General features: G+C 42.3%; 1 protein-coding gene across 1 annotated transcript in view; it reads left to right on the forward strand.

Annotated features, from left to right (window-relative positions):
• The first annotated feature begins 636 nt into the window (after positions 1 to 636).
• Positions 637 to 17,980, forward strand: part of SLC9A2 (solute carrier family 9 member A2) — a 33,920-nt gene continuing 16,576 nt past the window's right edge. The window contains exons 1-3 of the mRNA XM_059839562.1: positions 637 to 916; positions 6,393 to 6,856; positions 12,152 to 12,402. Of these exons, the coding sequence (XP_059695545.1) occupies positions 637 to 916; positions 6,393 to 6,856; positions 12,152 to 12,402 (995 nt within the window). The remainder of the gene's footprint in view (positions 917 to 6,392; positions 6,857 to 12,151; positions 12,403 to 17,980) is intronic.

Here is a 17,980-nt window from a genome sequence, read left to right on the forward strand (position 1 = left end):
TATACATGTATGCATATGTATGTGTTTACACGTGCGTTAATAGATGTACATGCACACATATAAAGTCCCTAAATTGCGTTTAGATACATATATTTAAAGACTTTATATGTATCCACAGGCGTATCCATACAGAGTGTGTTAACACTTTAGTTTATGTAACTATACATGTATGTATTTTTATGACTCATATATCTCTCTTAGAGCAATCTGCAGTTAGAGGAACACCCCCCGGCTCTGCCTACACCTGCGCAGCCCCGCTCATCCCCGCAGGTGCCGGGGGGCAGGAGCTGGTGCCGGGGTCCGTGCTCACGCCGCAGCGCCTGGAGGCGGCTGGGACCCGGGGCACAGGGGCAGGGTCCCGCCCGGGCGCTGCCCCGCCGGCGGCCGGCCGGCCGGACCCGGGGGCGGCGGGGGCGGCGGGGGCGACTGCGGCGGGGCCGCCCCGCGGCTTGGCCCCGCGGGGGCGGCCCCGGGGGCGGCCCGGGGGAAGCGGAGCGCCGCGGGCGGCTGGAGGCGCCGGCCGGGACTCGCCCAGTCACCGGGAGGAGGCGGGGCCGCGGCGGCGGCAGGTGCCCGCGGCGCGGGGATGGTGGCGGCGGCCGGCGCGGGGCTGTAGGGCAGCGCAGCGGGGACGCCATGGGCGGCCGCGGCCCCCCGCGCCCCGCCGCGCCTCTGCTGCCGGTGCCCGCGCTGCTGCCCGTGCTGGCGGCGCTGGCGGCCGGCGCGGCGGAGGCGCGGGCCACCTCGGAGGGGCAGCTGCCCGGCGCCGCGGCGATGGGCACCGGCACCCCTCCGAGTCCCAGCGGCACCGCTTTCGAAGAGACGCGGCTCCACGTCTTCACCCTGGACTACCCCCACGTGCAAATCCCCTTCGAGATCACCCTCTGGATCCTGCTGGCCTCCCTCGCCAAGATCGGTGAGCGGGGCCGTGGGCGACCCTCCCTCCGTGCCGGTACCTGGCCGGGCCGCCGGTGCCGGGGCCGGCGCGCAGAGCCGCGCTGGGGCGGTCCGTGCCCGGCGCGGGGGGCGCGGGCGGACGGAGAGAGCCGATGCTCCTCCGCGGAGCGGGATGCCCGGGTGGGATTTGGCTAGAAGAAGTCGGGGTCCTCTCAGTTAGGAAAGGTGCGGAGGAGAAAAGAGACGGGTAAACTCCGGGCTGCGAGGACCGTAAATCCCGGAGTTCACCCGGTGCATGACTGACTTCTCTTGATCCCTCTGCTGTCATTTGAGCACGGTCTTCTTTTTCTTAAAATAACGCTGGGTATAATGGCAGTCTCAAAGCAGAAAAACGGATCGATGAAAAGCAAATATTTATGAGGGTAGAGTATGCCTTCTCCTTACTCTGCTTTTCCACTATTCACTTATGTCCCGAGAAAAATATAAAAGACAGTACTGTAAGAGTAGGGAATGCCACCTCTTCCCTCATGTGGAAAACATTTGCATTGCATAGTTTCACTGAGTTCTGTGCAGCTTATATGTCATGGTTTTTAGTTAGCTTCTATGTCCCAAACAGAGAAAGGAGTAAAGACTGTCAGGTGATGGTATGCTAGATAGCTATTTAAAATCCAGTAAGTTTCTATGAATTGTGAACTTTGTATCTTCTTACCTAGAAGATAATGTAAGGAATAAAGTTCTGGGAACAAAATAAGTAAGTTTACCCACACTACAGTTTCATTCAGAACTCTGACTTTGCAGCACAGATTATCATTAAAAACACCATCATCTTCATTCTGATAAAAGTTTTTATCAAAATTTTTAACCTCTCTGCTTGTGACATGTAAATAGACTGTGTCACAATTTGGTTAGTGATCAGGTAATTAGGATTCTGAAAAAAACAAAAATTTGTACTCCCCTCCTGCCATCTCTAACATTGTAGCTGGGGGCCTGATCCTTGACTCAAGTAACCTGGTCTGCTACCATTACTTCCTGCAGAAATAATGTGTTGCAGCCATTAAGCAGGCATGCATCCTGATGCACGTGTCTTAAGCATTAAAGGTGCATGCTTAGTCTTAAGTATGCATTTAAGTGTTGGTAGAATCAGAACAGAGTTCAAATATGACACACTCAAATATATTATAAACTTTAATAACCAGGAAATAGGGAGTTTGGTAGAGAATCTAGCCTGTTGAGTACTGGAAATTGCTTTGGCTTCTGAGTTTAGATAAAGTGAAAACTCTTGTATAAGCTAAAACTATTGAAAAAGTTTCTGTTTTATTAAAGGTTTTTATTAAAAGGGAAGCCATTTCAAACATGTAAATACACATACAGACACATTAATATATAATTTCTGTAAAGCTCTACATTCTGACTGTAATGACTGCATAGGCATCTAAAAAGCTACATAAAAAAAAAAAAAAAGTTGCTTGACTACTTTAATTTTCCAGTCTGATTCTGGTAAGTAAGCAAGCAAACAGCACAGGTGAAGAAAAACACATATTATTTTAAAATCCTTTCAGTTACACCACGTGAAAGCAAGTGTGGCTAATCTAGGGCATGCTGTTGTCAGTGTGTGTGCGCAGAGCAATGAGGGCCAGATCCAGGAGTGGCCCTAGGTGTGGCAGTGCTCAGCTTCACCACACCTCTCTGCAGGCGCCCTGACTCCAGGACTGGAATTAGGAACATCCAGTTCTTGCTCCTGGAGCTCTGTCTGTGCTTCCTTATCCAGTGAGTGCATCAGGTAAACCTTCCCAGGTCAGGCTCCCATCGCTCCTAAGACACATTCCACATCAAATTTTCACTGGTTTATGCATTCTTTTCTATTGAAGGTAACCCAGATAGGCAGTTTTGAACCACCAAGATACCTAAATGATGCTCTGCCATGTCCTACTGGTTACTAGGAATGAGCCATGTGTCTCGATTCAAAAGGATGGAGATGGGTTTCCCAGCCCATCTCACTGCCCGTGGCCCTAAGAGGGGCCCTCTGAGAGGGGAGGCTCTCTGATGCATTCCTGTCCTCATCATTTCCTGCTGGGCAGCACGGGCATCTTGCCCCTGCCATGCCAGGCGGCACGAAATCCACCTCGAGACTCCTGCACTGCCCAGGAAACTTCGGTGCTTAATCTGGCATCACAAATTCCTTTCTGGGGATAGGCACTGAATGCTTACACTTGGCACTGCTGAGTATCAAACCTTTATGAACAGATCCCTAAGGTCTTTTCAGCTGTGAGGAGCTCAGAAGATAGGGTCCTGTGTAACAGCAGCTTTCTCAGTGTGTGAAAGATCCCAAAGAATACTCAACTGCAGCACCTGGTTATGAATCTTTTAACAAGTATGTTTTTGCAGAAGTGAAGTTTCACCAGAGCTGAAATGTTCCAGAATTTGCTAATTTTTATAGGGAATTTGCCTGAAAGGTTTGTCTGATCCCACTGTGATCATGTCACTGTAAGCTTGGTTTGAAGGGAGCAAGAAAGGCAGCATAAGAAAGGGAAGCCTGAAGTTGTCAAGCAGAACTTGAATGTTTTGACAAGGTACATTTTCACAAGGATGTTAGGAACATGGTGCTTTTTATTCCACTCTAGGACATGAGCACAATTTGAAATCTAATAAATTGCCTTGAATGGAATTATTTTATGACTACCTCTACTTATTTCTTGTTTTGTGTGTTGATACCAGAGGTGTTTTATTCACATATTGATGGACTCCATGAGTGGGACCATTGCACCTGAATATGCTGGAGTCTCTAAGCAGTGAGACTAGTCTACCTGATCCCCAGTTTTGCTTAATTTTTATGCTACTAAACCTACAAAATATTGTGTAACTGATCCACATTCCCATTATTTCTATGTTTAATCACAAATGCATAATGACAAGTGTTTCTTCTGGTATTTGAGCTGATACCCTTCCAAACCTGCTCTCCTGAAATAAGGTTTGTGCTGTTCAGAGGTACATATCTCAGTGGCATTTCCAGCATCAGAAAGCACTGGAATTCACCCCCAAAAAAGAAGGAAACTGAGACTCTAAGGACTTTTATCTTGAAACATACTGAAGTTGACTTTAGATAAGTATCCTACTGTCATTTTTGCCATGATATATGCAGGGTGCTTACTCAATAAACATCTTCCATGCTGTTGAAGCTGAGTCACTGCATAACCTGAAGCCCAAGGACAGGGTCAGAGGAGAAGAAAGGAGCTGGAGTCTTGCATTCAGCATGAAAGTCCCAGTATTCCTGTACTGCAGGGGATCTGCTCCCAGGGTGACCCTGTCCCTGTGGCTGTGAATCCATCAGAGCAGGGAAGATGTCCCTCATGGGGCAGAGAATATCCTACTGACTTGACATGCACTGGACACTAAATCCTAGCTCTCTGCCTTCAAATCAGGAACTAGAGCCTGTCCCTAATCACCCTTGAATACTTTTCATGTAAGCAGAAAGTCTTCCAGGAGTTTTGATGCTGTTTATGTTATTAAAAAGCATATTTAACTTAGTGGGAGGCTTGCCGTTATCTTTAAGAATGAGGTGGAATCCCAAATCGCTGAGAGACCATGAACTTTCCAGAGTGATTTGTAAAGAAGGAAAGAAAAGATTTTAATTTTTTTTTTATTCACAGTAGACATTTCACTGCCATTGTATTACAACTGGTTGGTTTTTTTTTTTTTTTTGTTTTTGTCAAAAGCTGCATTTACAAAATTTCCCTTCTGTTGAACTTTTATTGAGGAAATGATTTAAAATTTACTTTTGAAGGGTTTAAAAAAACTTTTGGCAAAACCTACTTCTCAGGGGAAACTTCCTGACCATTGTATTGGAATTGTATTTCTGCCACTGTAAGATGAATTATAAAATGTTTATATGTAAACATTTTATAATTGAAAGGTGAAGAGTCAAGTCTCCAACTGCAAATTCTTGATTTTTACAAGATCGTTACCTGTTCTGCCAACACAGGACATTAGTGATTCTGGTTTTGAAGAATGGCAATGAGTTTGGCAGTCCTTCTAATGAGTCACATAGGCTGTGTTTCTAATTATTTAAAGCATTTGTGTTCATTCAAAAAGGAAAAAAAATGCTTGCTTGCCCTGTTTGCTTTTAAAAATAGCTTTAATAGTACCAGAATATATAAGTAAAAAGTCCATGGATTAAAAAAACCTTTCCTCATGCTCCTTCTTAACCGTGTGTTTTTCCCAATTATAAGTTCAGGCTTTCTTTTAACTGGAAAAAAATTCCATGGTGAAAGGAGAGTTAACAAAATAGGTGTTACAAGATACATAACCCTGAAACTGGGAAACTGGATGTAAACGATACCAAGATTGCAGAAATTTAACTGTTTAGACTACAGGTGTGATTTTTACTGAAATAGTTTGACTGAAATAGACGCCCGTTATTACCACACCCAGTGTTTCCGTGCAGCTCTCATTTAAAATAATTTAAATGCTTTTTAGCTAGGCAGGGATTGTGGGATCTTGTGGGTGTGGATCAATTTCTATATAATTATGGGGGCCAAATATAGATAAGGAGGAGTCTGGAAAAGATTGGCATCGCTGGGACCTGGAATGTGACCTTGGAGCATAAGGTTGATCATTCCATTAGGTTGGCCAGAGTAAGTTCCTTCAAAGCTTTTCCCATTCCTTACCAGAATTATCCTTACAACAGCCAACTTCTATAAGTAACTGGAATCTTTAAATCAAAACTGCATGAGAGTTTTAGAAGGCTAAGTAAAATTCAACCACTACATCCTCATTCAGAACCTTTTGAAATTAATTTCTTCAGTGCTTTGCACAAATTTTTATGAGAGAATCCTGGCTCTACTGCAATTCATATGATACAGAAAAATAAACATAATAATACAGGCCACAACTTATTGTCACTTCATGGAAAATATGTTGATTTTTGTAAAATTAATTTGGAAGGCTCCACTAAAAATAATAATTGTATCTGTAAATGCTTCATTCTGGTTGTGGGGGAAGTGATCATGGGTGACTGGGTGGAAGTCACATGTGCTAGTTCCCCTCACTAGCTTTGAGACTCTAAAAGTAAAAATGAAATTAAAGTACTCTTTAAACTCCTTTGTGAAGCTGTCCAGAGAGGAAGCAGTGGTTAGTATGCTATTTTTTTTTCTCTATCTAGATGTAATTTACCCCAGAGAAGTGTTTGGATTGTGTTTCTGGAGGATTCCACATTTTAAAAAAACCCTCACAGTTTCAGAGAGAGTACCCTTGCACACAGCTGATAAGTGGAATGTCTAGCTATCAGTGTCCACCAATTCAATTGAATTAACTATGCTAACCAAAACATTTGCCTCGACCCATTGTGGATGTCCAGTTCAGTCTTTGCAATTAAAATGAAATTGCCCTGCAGTCGCTGTTTGTTTAGTATAGAAATGACAATGACAGAATCCAGAATAATCTTACGGATTCTGTACAAGTAACCATTTCCCTTTCTTGTGTTTGAATTTCCTTTGAAGGCTTTCATCTCTATCACAAGTTGCCCTCAATAGTACCTGAAAGCTGTCTCCTTATCCTGGTTGGATTGCTTCTTGGTGGGATTATATTTGGAGCAGAGGAGAAGTCCCCACCTGTAATGAACAGTGATGTGTTTTTCTTGTATCTGTTACCACCTATTGTACTTGACGCTGGATATTTCATGCCAACTCGTCTGTTCTTTGAGAACTTTGGTACCATATTCTGGTATGCTGTGGTGGGCACGCTCTGGAATGCCATCGGCATTGGAATTTCCCTGTATGGAATTTGCCAGATCAGTGCATTTGGTTTGACTGACATCACTTTGCTGCAGAATTTGCTCTTTGGCAGCCTCATTTCAGCTGTGGATCCTGTGGCAGTGCTGGCTGTCTTTGAAAATATCCACGTCAATGAGCAGCTTTATATCCTGGTGTTTGGAGAGTCTTTGCTGAATGATGCTATAACTGTGGTAAGTTACCTGATAAATGATTACTTGATAAAAATGATGAATGATTGTTTACATGCCACTCTGTTGTATCTGGTTATTACAATTTGCTACTAGATGGAAGTCAAGGAGTGCTAGTGTGTCCAATTCTTTAAACTTTAGATTTAGAAATCATAGCAGTCTTACTACTTGAGAGTAATGGTAGCATATTTAGTGTAGGGATTTTACTACTGATCACTCTAGTTTCAGTATCTTTGCAATTCTATTACTTCTGTAATCTGAAACTAGATTTTCCTCACCTGCAGAAATGTTGTTGGACAGGAAGGGCAAAGGGCCCAGTGTGGGGTGTCACAGTGTGTTAATGGGGAGGATGGCAAATCATGGAGATGGCACAGGACCTTGCTGAGGTTAATTTCTTGCATATGCCCATCCACTTGGAACTGCCCTGAAACCACCAATACATGTATCCCAGGCTACAGATGAGATAAGACAGCCACCTGGAGGCAGTAATTTCTAATCATTAACTAGCTGAATTGGGGTTGTGGTGCTGACCTGAGGACAGCAATCTGCAAATTCCATTATCCCTCCTCAGTGTCCCTCATTTGTACCTGATGACACTGTCTGAGGCATTACTCCCATTTATCCATGCCTTGAAATGCTACCCATGCCAACCATGTCCTAGCATGCTTTCTGAGACATAGAAGTATAGTTTTTCATTTGCTGGAAGGATCAGAAAGATTAGTGAATTGGGTCTGCACTTTCCTTTTTCTGTCCCTGGCTTCTTATTCTAGTCCTATTCTATGCAAAATTGTCCTGTTTTCCCCTTCTCTTGGACTTTGCCTTACCTATTTTTTCCTTGTCATGGACTTTCCCTCACCTGCTTAACACATGTATATGTCATAATTTATTTTGAGCCTTGGTATTGATAAATTCTTGTGTGTCTGTGGGAACACTATATTATTTCTTCACTTAGACTGCATGCTTTACCTGAATCTGTTGCTATGCAGTCAGCTGAATCACATCTCCTCTTACAGGCTTGCCTTAAAACCTAGTTTTTCTCATTATCTTACAGTTGGAGATGCCTGCCAATGCTAAACTGGTACTTTAAGCCAGTCCTGTAAATAAATGGGTGTAGATACTGAGTTTCAAAAGGCTTAGCAGTTCAGCCATGGCTGGGTCTGTGTCTTGTCACTCTAATGGCCACTTGTGCGATGGATGTGTATCCATACAATTTTTTTTTATCTTGGGGAAAAGTATCTGGTTATTTAAAACTTGTTGTTTGGTGGGTTTTTCCAAAGAAAATCACTTTTTTCAATGAAAGACAGCCAGTGAGGCAGCAGTTAATACAGCATGATTTGCTAGGAAAACTCTGCATCCTGATCGCTGGCATATTCATATGTGCTATTTCCCAAAGGCAAATTTCTCTAAACCACCATTTTTATAGGGGCTGGCATGGCAATTTAATGTGTAACTTTTCTGTAGACATTATTATTGTCTTCTCTGGAGGTTTCCCTATGGCCTGCCTCCCAGATGCCCTAACAGAGGGAAGAATAATCTGAGGAGTCTGTAGGGATAGTCCACTAATGCACTTATGGCCTTACATATATTTATGAAGGAGTGAAAGGAATGTAGAGTGCCTTTGGTCTTACTTCCTATCGCTTAAAGGTAGCGCTTGGACAGAGATCAAGTTGTTTCCACATGCACGGAATTGGTCTCTGGCTAATGGTTCCTTGTTATGTTTTTGCACACCTGCAATCATGTGATTATACCTAAAATGTGACCTGGGCTGTCACACAGATTCCTGGGGCTGTCCTTAGGGGACCTTACCTTCCCTGCCCACAGCAGATGCTGCTGGAGCAGCCCTTGCCAGGCTACTCAGCCCTGGGCTTGGAGGAGGTGGTACTTTGTCCTCTCCCTTCCTCTGTCCCTGTTTTATGGGGAGCTGACAAGACCAGCGTCCAGCAGAGCTCAGAACCTTTCAGCTTTCATCTCTGGAGCCCTTGAGTCCCACCTGCCCTGGCAGGGGCCTGCAGTGGGATGTGGGGATGAAGTAGGAAGGGAGTTGAATGCAGGTTGGCCTTCCATGGAAGCTGCCTAATGCCTATGACCACTGCAATATCAAAAAACCAGGGGCTATGCAGATAGGCAGTGGAAAACACAGGGGCTTTATTAAATGTGCTTTTACTAGAAGAGCAGTGTCATCTATGCTTTCCTTTCCAGAGAACATGCTCCCACACCTTCATTTTGTATACAAAGAAAGTTGTGTTTTCTCAGGAGTATGAGTTCTGCTGCATTTTTCAGGTTGTCTTCCATGCATAATAGTTTTTGCAATATATCTGTGCATTTGAATGCTCTTTTTCCCCCACTGGTGGAATTTTGGAACTTGAATTTGACAGAGGACATTGTTTGACAATTGGGTTCTTGATCAGAGTTAGTGCTTTACCAAGAAACTGAGTCAGACATAACGAGCAAGGTGATAATAAATGATAAGATCACAGCTGAGTGTTAGCAGTTCAAACTCCAATTCTGGGCTTAAATTCAGAAAGAAGGAGCCAGTGTCATTATAGTAATATTATTCCCATGTTAGAAAACATTACAGCAGTACTTTGTACTCTGCATCTGCTGACAACATTATTTCAGAGTGCTCTAAAGTAATTTTAGAATTAAAAACATAATAACTCAAAACAGATGAAAACAAGCAATTAGTGTTTCAGAGATACTCTGAGAAAAGATTAAAAAGTGATCAATGACTAATATTGCTTGGTGTGACCTTCAGTGAGTTCATATGAAGGCTATTGAGTAAATGAAAATCTTGAACTTCAAAAAATCCATGTTATCACATGAGATGCATTGAAAATATGATCAGAGTTAGTGTTTGATGCACCTGGAAGTTTAGAGAAAGATCAGTGAAACTGAACTGCTGTAGAGTAAAGGGAAGTGAACCTGATTTTGATCTCATTTGCAACAGTGTAAATCAAACCAATAGGAATGAGATTAAAATCCTGTTAATGACATTCCATGGTTGTAGCTGCTGCTTTAACCATGGCTTAGGTACAAAGGAGAAAATGGCTTTTCTACTTTCAAATAATTTATGGCATTAGACTTGAGATTTATGAGGATGTCTCCATGTGGAGCAGCAGGCTCCATTCTATTTGCAGGGTGAATACTTTGCTGGGAAGTGACATTATGGAAAGGCGTGGATAGATCAGAATTCTCTGCTTCTTTACAGAAACCTTGTAAAGAACCTTTAGAAACTAGCCTTGTATATATTTATATAGTTACTTTCTAAAATATAAAACATACTATTTAAAATGCCAATTAAATAAAATAATCAGCTTCCCTAATATGTACCAAGAGAGTATTCTGCCAGGTCAAATTCTGTAGGTGTCTTAGAGAAATACACAACTCTGAGATCATCCCAAGTTTCAACAAGTGACTCAGGGGAACTCTTTGCACAAAACACAAGTTAACAGTATTCTTCAGACTCTGATTAATGGAGTCCTGGGAGTGTGTGGAATGACAGTAATGTGTAAAGTGACCAGCAAAGGCACTCCTACTGTCAGTAGGTTTAATTCTGGTATACTTCTCTCCATGCAACTCCATAAAGTCTACAAATCAAAACAGGTGGAAAAACTGTGGAGCCTATGACATTGCTTTCCTGCACAGTACATGGTAACAAGGAATGGGGAAAAAAGGCTGGGAGTCTGCCTCAGAGCAACAAGGGGTTTGTGCAGATGAAAAAGGACACTTCTCCCAAGTGCGCTCATCCTGAGAGCATCATTGTTATCTAATAAATAGTTCATGATCCTGCTCTTATTGTATTTGCTGCTTTGTAAAGAAAATTATTGGTGACCATTCTAGGTTTGATTTAACCCTCTATTTTCATGCTTGCTCTGGAATATATTTTCTCTTTTCTGTTTCATTTCTTTCCTTTCACTTAGCCCAAAGGACCCATAATAAGCCATGCCTTTACATTAAACTTCCAGTCCTGTAAGATTTACCCAGTTTTGACTAAGAAGGGCTGAACAGCTTATGTTCTGTCCTGTGAGAGAGAACAAGACTGCAAACATGAAAAATCCTTCCACAGCCACTACTCAAACACCTACTTTGTTGGCACAATGCAAGTACTGATAAAACATTGTGATCTCAAATAGCATTCCTGATAGAGAAACCTGTTTGGTGCACTAAGAAGTCTAGAAAGAAAGCAGAGATTTAACTCCTGCAAGCTGTCTAAGATGACTGGTCTTCACTGGCTTGGTCTGTGAACCCACTGTGGTAGGAGCAGGTGCCTGTGACCAAAGTTAGCTCTGTACAAGAGGATGGTGTAGCCACCCTGGCACTGCAGGGCTGGGAGCAAACATGCAACACCAGGGAATGGTTAAATCTCCCAAGTGGATCTGCAGATGGGGCAACCCTCTGAAGTTTTTTTTAGAGTAACTGATTCCATTGATTTCTCTTTTGGAGAAACTAAAAAACTGGATTAGAGAAATGTGGTCTTTAGATTGTTCTGTTTTCTGTATAAAAAAAAAAAAAGGGTCTCTGGCTAAGAAAACGTGATCATCCCATTGACCTAATTTGTTTTGGAGGACGGTTGCAAATGCTTTGAAAAATAAACTGGGCAAACACATGGGAACAGGTTTTTTAATGGCAGCGAAATCCAAATCTCTAGAAATACTCAATATTTTGAACAGTCTTTAAACCATTGGATTCCTAATGGTCAAGAATTTTGAGAAAGAGCTTAAAATTTGGCTTAATGAATACCATGTTTCTTTTACTCCTTGAGGTGGTCACTGTCCATCCCCAGCTGCCTCTACATCCCCTCCTACCCCAGCAGTTTAGATGAATCTGTGGTCTAGTTCAGTACTCTACCTCTCAGTGTCATGTAGATCAAACAGATTTGAAAATAGCCGGATTTTTCACTGGTTATGAAACTGTGGGGTTTTTTCTCCTTCTGTTTTATTTCTTTCAGTCTGGGGAAAATCTGAAATGTACATTAGGAGCTCTGTAAATAAAGGATTTTAAAGAAGAATTAGATAGATTTATGCTCCTGGCCTCCAGAGTGGCATAGGTGAAGAAATCTGTCCCATTTGCAAAAATGGGAGTAATTGTATTTATCTGTCTTTTGTATCTCCCTGGTATATATGGATGACAAATAATATGCCAGATATAAATAACAGCGTATCTAAAAAACAAGGTAGATAGAGAAATTCAAGGTAGATAGAGAAATTCAAAGTTCAACATTTAAGCAGAGGAACATAATGGAATGAAGGGGAATTAAGAGTAGTTCAAAAAGATAATGTGCTTTCTTTTTCCTCATAGGTCCTGTACAATTTGTTCAAGTCTTTCTGCCAGATGCGCACAATTAAGGTTATTGACATATTCGCTGGGATTGCTAACTTCTTTATAGTGGGGATCGGTGGAGTATTGATTGGAATCCTTTTGGGATTTGTAGCAGCCTTTACCACCCGTTTCACCCATAAAATCCGAGTGATTGAGCCACTCTTTGTCTTCCTGTACAGTTACTTGTCATACATAACAGCCGAAATGTTTCATCTCTCGGGCATCATGGCGTAAGTACCACAAACTTCAGTGATCGTAGCATCCAAGTAAGAATGCCAAAGGGAATTGCAGAGAGGATCAGCTTTTGCAAACCCTGCCATGTGGCATTGCTCCACAGTGCATGGCACAGTTGCTGGCTTGAGGATTTCCGGCCTCTTCCCTCCCGCTTCCGCCCCGTATTCTCAGCTTGCCACCACACCAGCTGTGTCACTAAAACTGCTCATGGCACCGCATCATGGGCTGTATCTTTGAAATGTTCCAAGTTAAAAATATTCACTTGTATTTTCAGTGGGCTTATTTTTAACCCAGGTCACTTTGGTGACCTGTGTCCTCATGTGACCCTTCAACTATTCATAAGGGCATGGGTGAGGAGTGGCCCACGGTGATGTAGGGGCAATGGTGGCAGGGAGGGAGTTGGCAGTGGTAGCAGGGAACTTCCTGAGCTGCCTTCACTTTCGATGCCAATATATTGTGAAACTGTGTTCAACAGTTAATCATGTGAGCAGCCAGTAAATACCATTCAACAAAGACAATGTATACATTAAGGCAAACTTCTGCTGGATTATAGGCACAGTAAGGATTAGGTGAATGTAAAATTTGCAGTCCAGCGGTAATATAATCCTATAGTTTAGTACCTTGATACATGTGCCTGTGTGTTACAATGTTCTCTGTATACATCATTATGTATAAAATAATATTTTTCTTCCCGCTTCCAACAGATTCAAATATTTTCACTTCTGGTTTTTCACTCCTCGTCTTCAGTAAAAAAAGAGCACAGCCTCTCTCTTCACTCTGTTTATACTGAAAGAACTTCAACATTAAAAAGAGCCTTTATGACATTTGATATATTTAAATATTTTGCTCTGATTCCAAGTAATATTTTTAAAGTCAACTTTCTTTAATGACTTTTTATTGTTCTAGTGGCAAATATGAGTCATTCAGGCATGAGCAGCAGAGCTTTTTGTGTAAGCTCAGATGTTACTGCTGAGTGTCACTAATACTCGATAATACCTCACCTGATTATTATCTTTTAGGCAAGTGAAGATAGGTTTACTATCATAGTCATGCCAGTATAAGGTTTTCTGGGGCTGGGAAGCAATTTGCAAGGAAACTTATGGGTGATGATTTCAGTAGTATAAAAATAGGAATATGCCATGAAATAACAAGGGTTAGAACTTTATTGTAAGTAAAGAGCTAAAGATTACATGGGTTTCTTTCTCTGATATGAGCCTAAATAAAGCAACATATTGCATCCACTTTGACCGAGTTCATAAATGTGCCATCTCTTTCCATAGCTTCTATTCATAGCATTTGTGTGGTTTCTAGTTTCCTCCACCTCTAAAGCCAAATGTCCTTGACATCCTATGATCAAATGCTTAAAGGGTTTCTAAACCAAAAACATGTGGCTAAACTGTACATGGAAAAAATTGAGGCAGTGTTTATGAAAATACTGATTTGGACCTGCTGCATCCAGGATACAATGGATAGGGCACGGTGGGTCTGCTGGACCCACCACATACCAGTGCCTGCCACCAGCACACCAGTGCTTCCCACAGCACTAAGAACATTTTCATTTTCATTTGTGCAGTGGCCCCTGAATGGGTGCAGAACAGAAGAGGAAACCCAAAGTATTTTTACCCTCAAACAGCACAGTAGAAAATGAGTTATCTTTAAAATGTTCTGTCTGTTTTTGTCTCTAAGCATACTTTGTAATAGCTGACAGAACTGTGTACAGCAGTAACATCCCAGCTGAGACAGAAGGGCTCTCTGCTGCCGTGTAGGGTCTCAGGTCCTGTAAGCCCTCCCAGCAGTGCTGCTGACAGCCTTGGAGCTCCTGCAATCTCTGCATCCCCTTGGAGTAAATCTGCCCTGTTCTTGTCACATTTCTTTGGCCTTTGAACTACAGAAAGTAATTTGCTCTGTGTCACAGTGCAAAAACACACACCAGTGCTAACAGAGTTCCCTGTCGCTTTTTGCAGTGACTGCCTCATGTAAGGATTGCTTGGGTCTGATTTAAAAGTCAGCCCTCCTTTGAGCAGGTGGTTGGAGCAAATGACCTTGGAATGTCCCTTACAACCGAGATTGTTTATGTATTATTTGCTTCTTTGGTCATTTACAGTTCAGCCTATGAAGGATAATTGCCTGGTCTCCCCTTTTTCACCCATATCCACATGAGCCTGTTAAACTACTGATTCCCACTTCTTTCATGACCAGGTTTATAAAGATACTCAGTGAGACCTCGTGGTTACATGCTGTACCATACTTTAGGGGAAGGACATGAGCAGGAATGTACAGTGTTACCAAATAAATAAAAAGATACTTAGATTGCCTCATTCCTGGGCAAGTAGGAATTCACTGGCAGAGGAATAGAAGGGAATGAAAGGCACTTGTCCCTCTTCTGATAAGTTTGTGTACTCATTCTGAGGATAAACCATTCTTGAAATGTCCGTGTATAACCCCTGCACCAGGTTACCTGGCTGCAACAGTGAAGGGACTGAACCATGTCCCTGGGAGCTGCAGGGAGAAAATCTCTTCAGAAGGGGAGGAAAGAGTTTCTTCTGTAACTAGAGCTGGGCATGAATGAGGATCACAGCTGTAAAACCTACAGATCTGCTTCTGAACTTTGTTCACTCGCTTCCATGCTGCATTTTCTGCTTACTGATTTCTTATAAAGGCTGTGAAGCAGCAGAACTTTTAATATAGGTTTCTTTTTTTTTTCCTTTTCTTTTTTTTTTTTTTTTTTTTTTCAACAATGAATTAGCAGGCTGAAAGGAGCAAACATTGAAACTACTGTAAATTTAGTAGGTCAAGGAAACTTGAGGATTGAACCCAGTGGCCTAGTTTATTGCAGTCCTGACAGAAACTGTACTGTTTATACAGTGAGACTTTTATTCTTCAGAAGTACAGAATGTTGCAGGTTAATTGCCATGAAGTGCTTTTCCCTTCCCCTTCTGGACCAAGGCAACCACTCAGGTCACAGAATTGGAATCCAGAATTAATGTATGTGGTTAAAAAATGTAAAATAAAACACATCTAAGATTTGGCTTTGATTATTGTGACAGTAAAAATTTAGTTTGTGAAGAAATTATTATAATAATGTATATAAAATCTTGCAAAAAGACATTGATTTTATATTAAATTTTAACACTATATCCCCACACAATTTTCAAATGGAGCAGACTTCAACTTTTTTTTCTCATATAAATAAATACTCTAAAGAGATACTTGATTCCAAGTGAGCAGAGATTAGGTGTGGAATATTACTTATCTGAAGAGTAACAAATCATGTGCAGCTCTATTCCTTGTAGCATTGAACCGACTCCTCAGTTGCTTGACACTAATTGAATGAATGCAAGATGTGACTGAAAATAAGAGTGTTGTCCCTTTAAATTCTACTGGGTAAGCATGGTAGGTGTTTTAAGTTACAGCTTGCAAGGATTCTGATTAATCTGGTGACAGATTCTTATCAGACATCCATTTACAGTGTCTCCATTACCTCAGGTTCCAAAAACAAACCATGCCCAGAGCGTGATTCCCTGCTCCCCATGCTGCAGGGCTTTCCTAAATTACTATAATCACGAAAACGATTTATTTTAAGAAGGTAATAAACAGTACTGCGTGTTTCGTTGTGCTTTTGATGCAGACCTGACAGTCCTAATGCTTCAGGGCACTAAGCTGCTGCTTTGGGACTCTAAAATGCCTGTGGGCCCAGAAATGGCTGTTTTCCAGCCCACCCACTGCCTTCTTGCTCTTTTGCATTTGCTGCCCCTGCACTTGCCAGCTCCACTGAGTGCCATCGGCTGGAGTAGCCAGGCTGCACCAGACTGGTTACACTTGTGCAGATAAGCAGTGTACACACAGGAGAGCTGTCACAACCCAGGCATAACCTGACATCTTTGTAGCTGTGGCAGTGCAGTGAAGAGCTGGTTTGCCACTGAGTATGAAGCTTTTGGCAGGTCGAAGTGTTAAGTGGATTTGAGAAGATTTGTGCATGTACTTTTGTGGTTGATCATCAGAACAGTGTACAAACTGAGGAACCTGGGAGTGTTTGAAGGCTTCTGGGCTTGAGTACATGTCCTGAGCAAGTTACTGCTTCTTGTCACGACAAAATCTATGGGTGTGCCAGGTCCTCTCCCACTTTCTTCCTCAGGCACATGATGTGGGATCTGTTTTAAGTCCCCTGTCTGGGGAAGTGTAAGATCAGAACAAGAAGGAAAACTGTGAAAATCATCAGTTTGTTAGTACTGGCACCTTTGTTATCCTAACCATGTGCTCAAGCTAGAAATGTTACCTTAACTACATTATATCTTCCAGAGTGGACCTTGTGTAGTCAGGATGAGCTCTGCTTCCCAGGCAGTATGCTACCTGTGGACCACACAGGATATTTCTGTTCAGTACTGTGGTGAAATCAGCTGACAAGTGAGGAGAGGGCTGACAATTATATCAGTACTAAATATAGATGGGGGTCTGGGATAGTCTTAGTGAGCCTTTCATCCTTCTTAGACTTGGACTTTGCTTAGGGATGGAGCTAGTCTTTGCATGTCAAAGGGCATTTTATTTTGTGCTGACTAGATCCTTCTCCATCACCAAGTAAAGGTGGGCAGAAGTGCAGGGTGAAGGGCAGGGTAGGTGCACTGTTCTGCCTGCAGTTGTAAGCCACTATCTGCCCCATCAGATTGCATCTGTCCCCATACCACATCCTCTTCCTTGGGTTTTCTTCACTTTGATGTATATTCAAGGTCTCTGCTGCTTGGAAGAGGTCAACAGAATACACTGTGTCCTCTCCCAGTGTCCATATGTTCTCCCAGACTTGTCCTTCAGAATTATTGTTGCCCAGCCACTTCGGGGATGTAGATGTGTTTCCATGTAAGAAAATGAAACTTCTGGAGAAAACTGACTTTAATCCATGTGTTCAGAGTCTGCCAGTGACTACGACCTGAGCTGCTGCTACAGACTCCCTCTTGCAAAATACAAAGTTCACTGAATGGAGGTCCTTTTGAAGTTACTGCTGCTTCTGGGATTCCTCCCATTTTGCAAAAATTTTTTAAAATCCCTTGTTTAGAAGAAAGAACCCAGGCATGTATTTTCAAAATGTCAGTGAGGTTTTTCTGAGCTCTGCCCCAGTCTTCCTTTGCGTTTACATTCACATTGAGAGATGTTTGGTTCAGAGTGGTTCAGAGATGGGGCTCTTGGCTTAGAGGCAGGACATGTTTAGCAAAAGAGTTTCTGCAGGGAAATCTCCACAAGACTTAGGAGATTTCAAGAGAAATTTTCAGAGATGCTAGCAAACCTACCCTCCGCTCCATGAGAGAGAGAAGTGTAGAGATTTCAGCATGAAGAAATATCCCCTATGTTAGCAAATACTTATATCTGAAAACCTGGCATAAATAACCCTAGACAAGTGGCTGTATTCAGAATGACATGTAAATGTACATACATCTTTCTTTGTTTAGATTTAGTGTGCTGAAACGTTTTAGCACAAACTTTGATGGGTTTGACTGAGAACCCATACATGGATATGTATCATGTTTTTCACTGGGAAATCAGAGCAGATGTTGTTGCCCTAGACAGTAGAACCAGGAATGACGG

This window comes from Haemorhous mexicanus, chromosome 2, assembly GCF_027477595.1.
Source record: "Haemorhous mexicanus isolate bHaeMex1 chromosome 2, bHaeMex1.pri, whole genome shotgun sequence".
In the NCBI taxonomy this organism is placed as follows: domain Eukaryota; kingdom Metazoa; phylum Chordata; class Aves; order Passeriformes; family Fringillidae; genus Haemorhous; species Haemorhous mexicanus.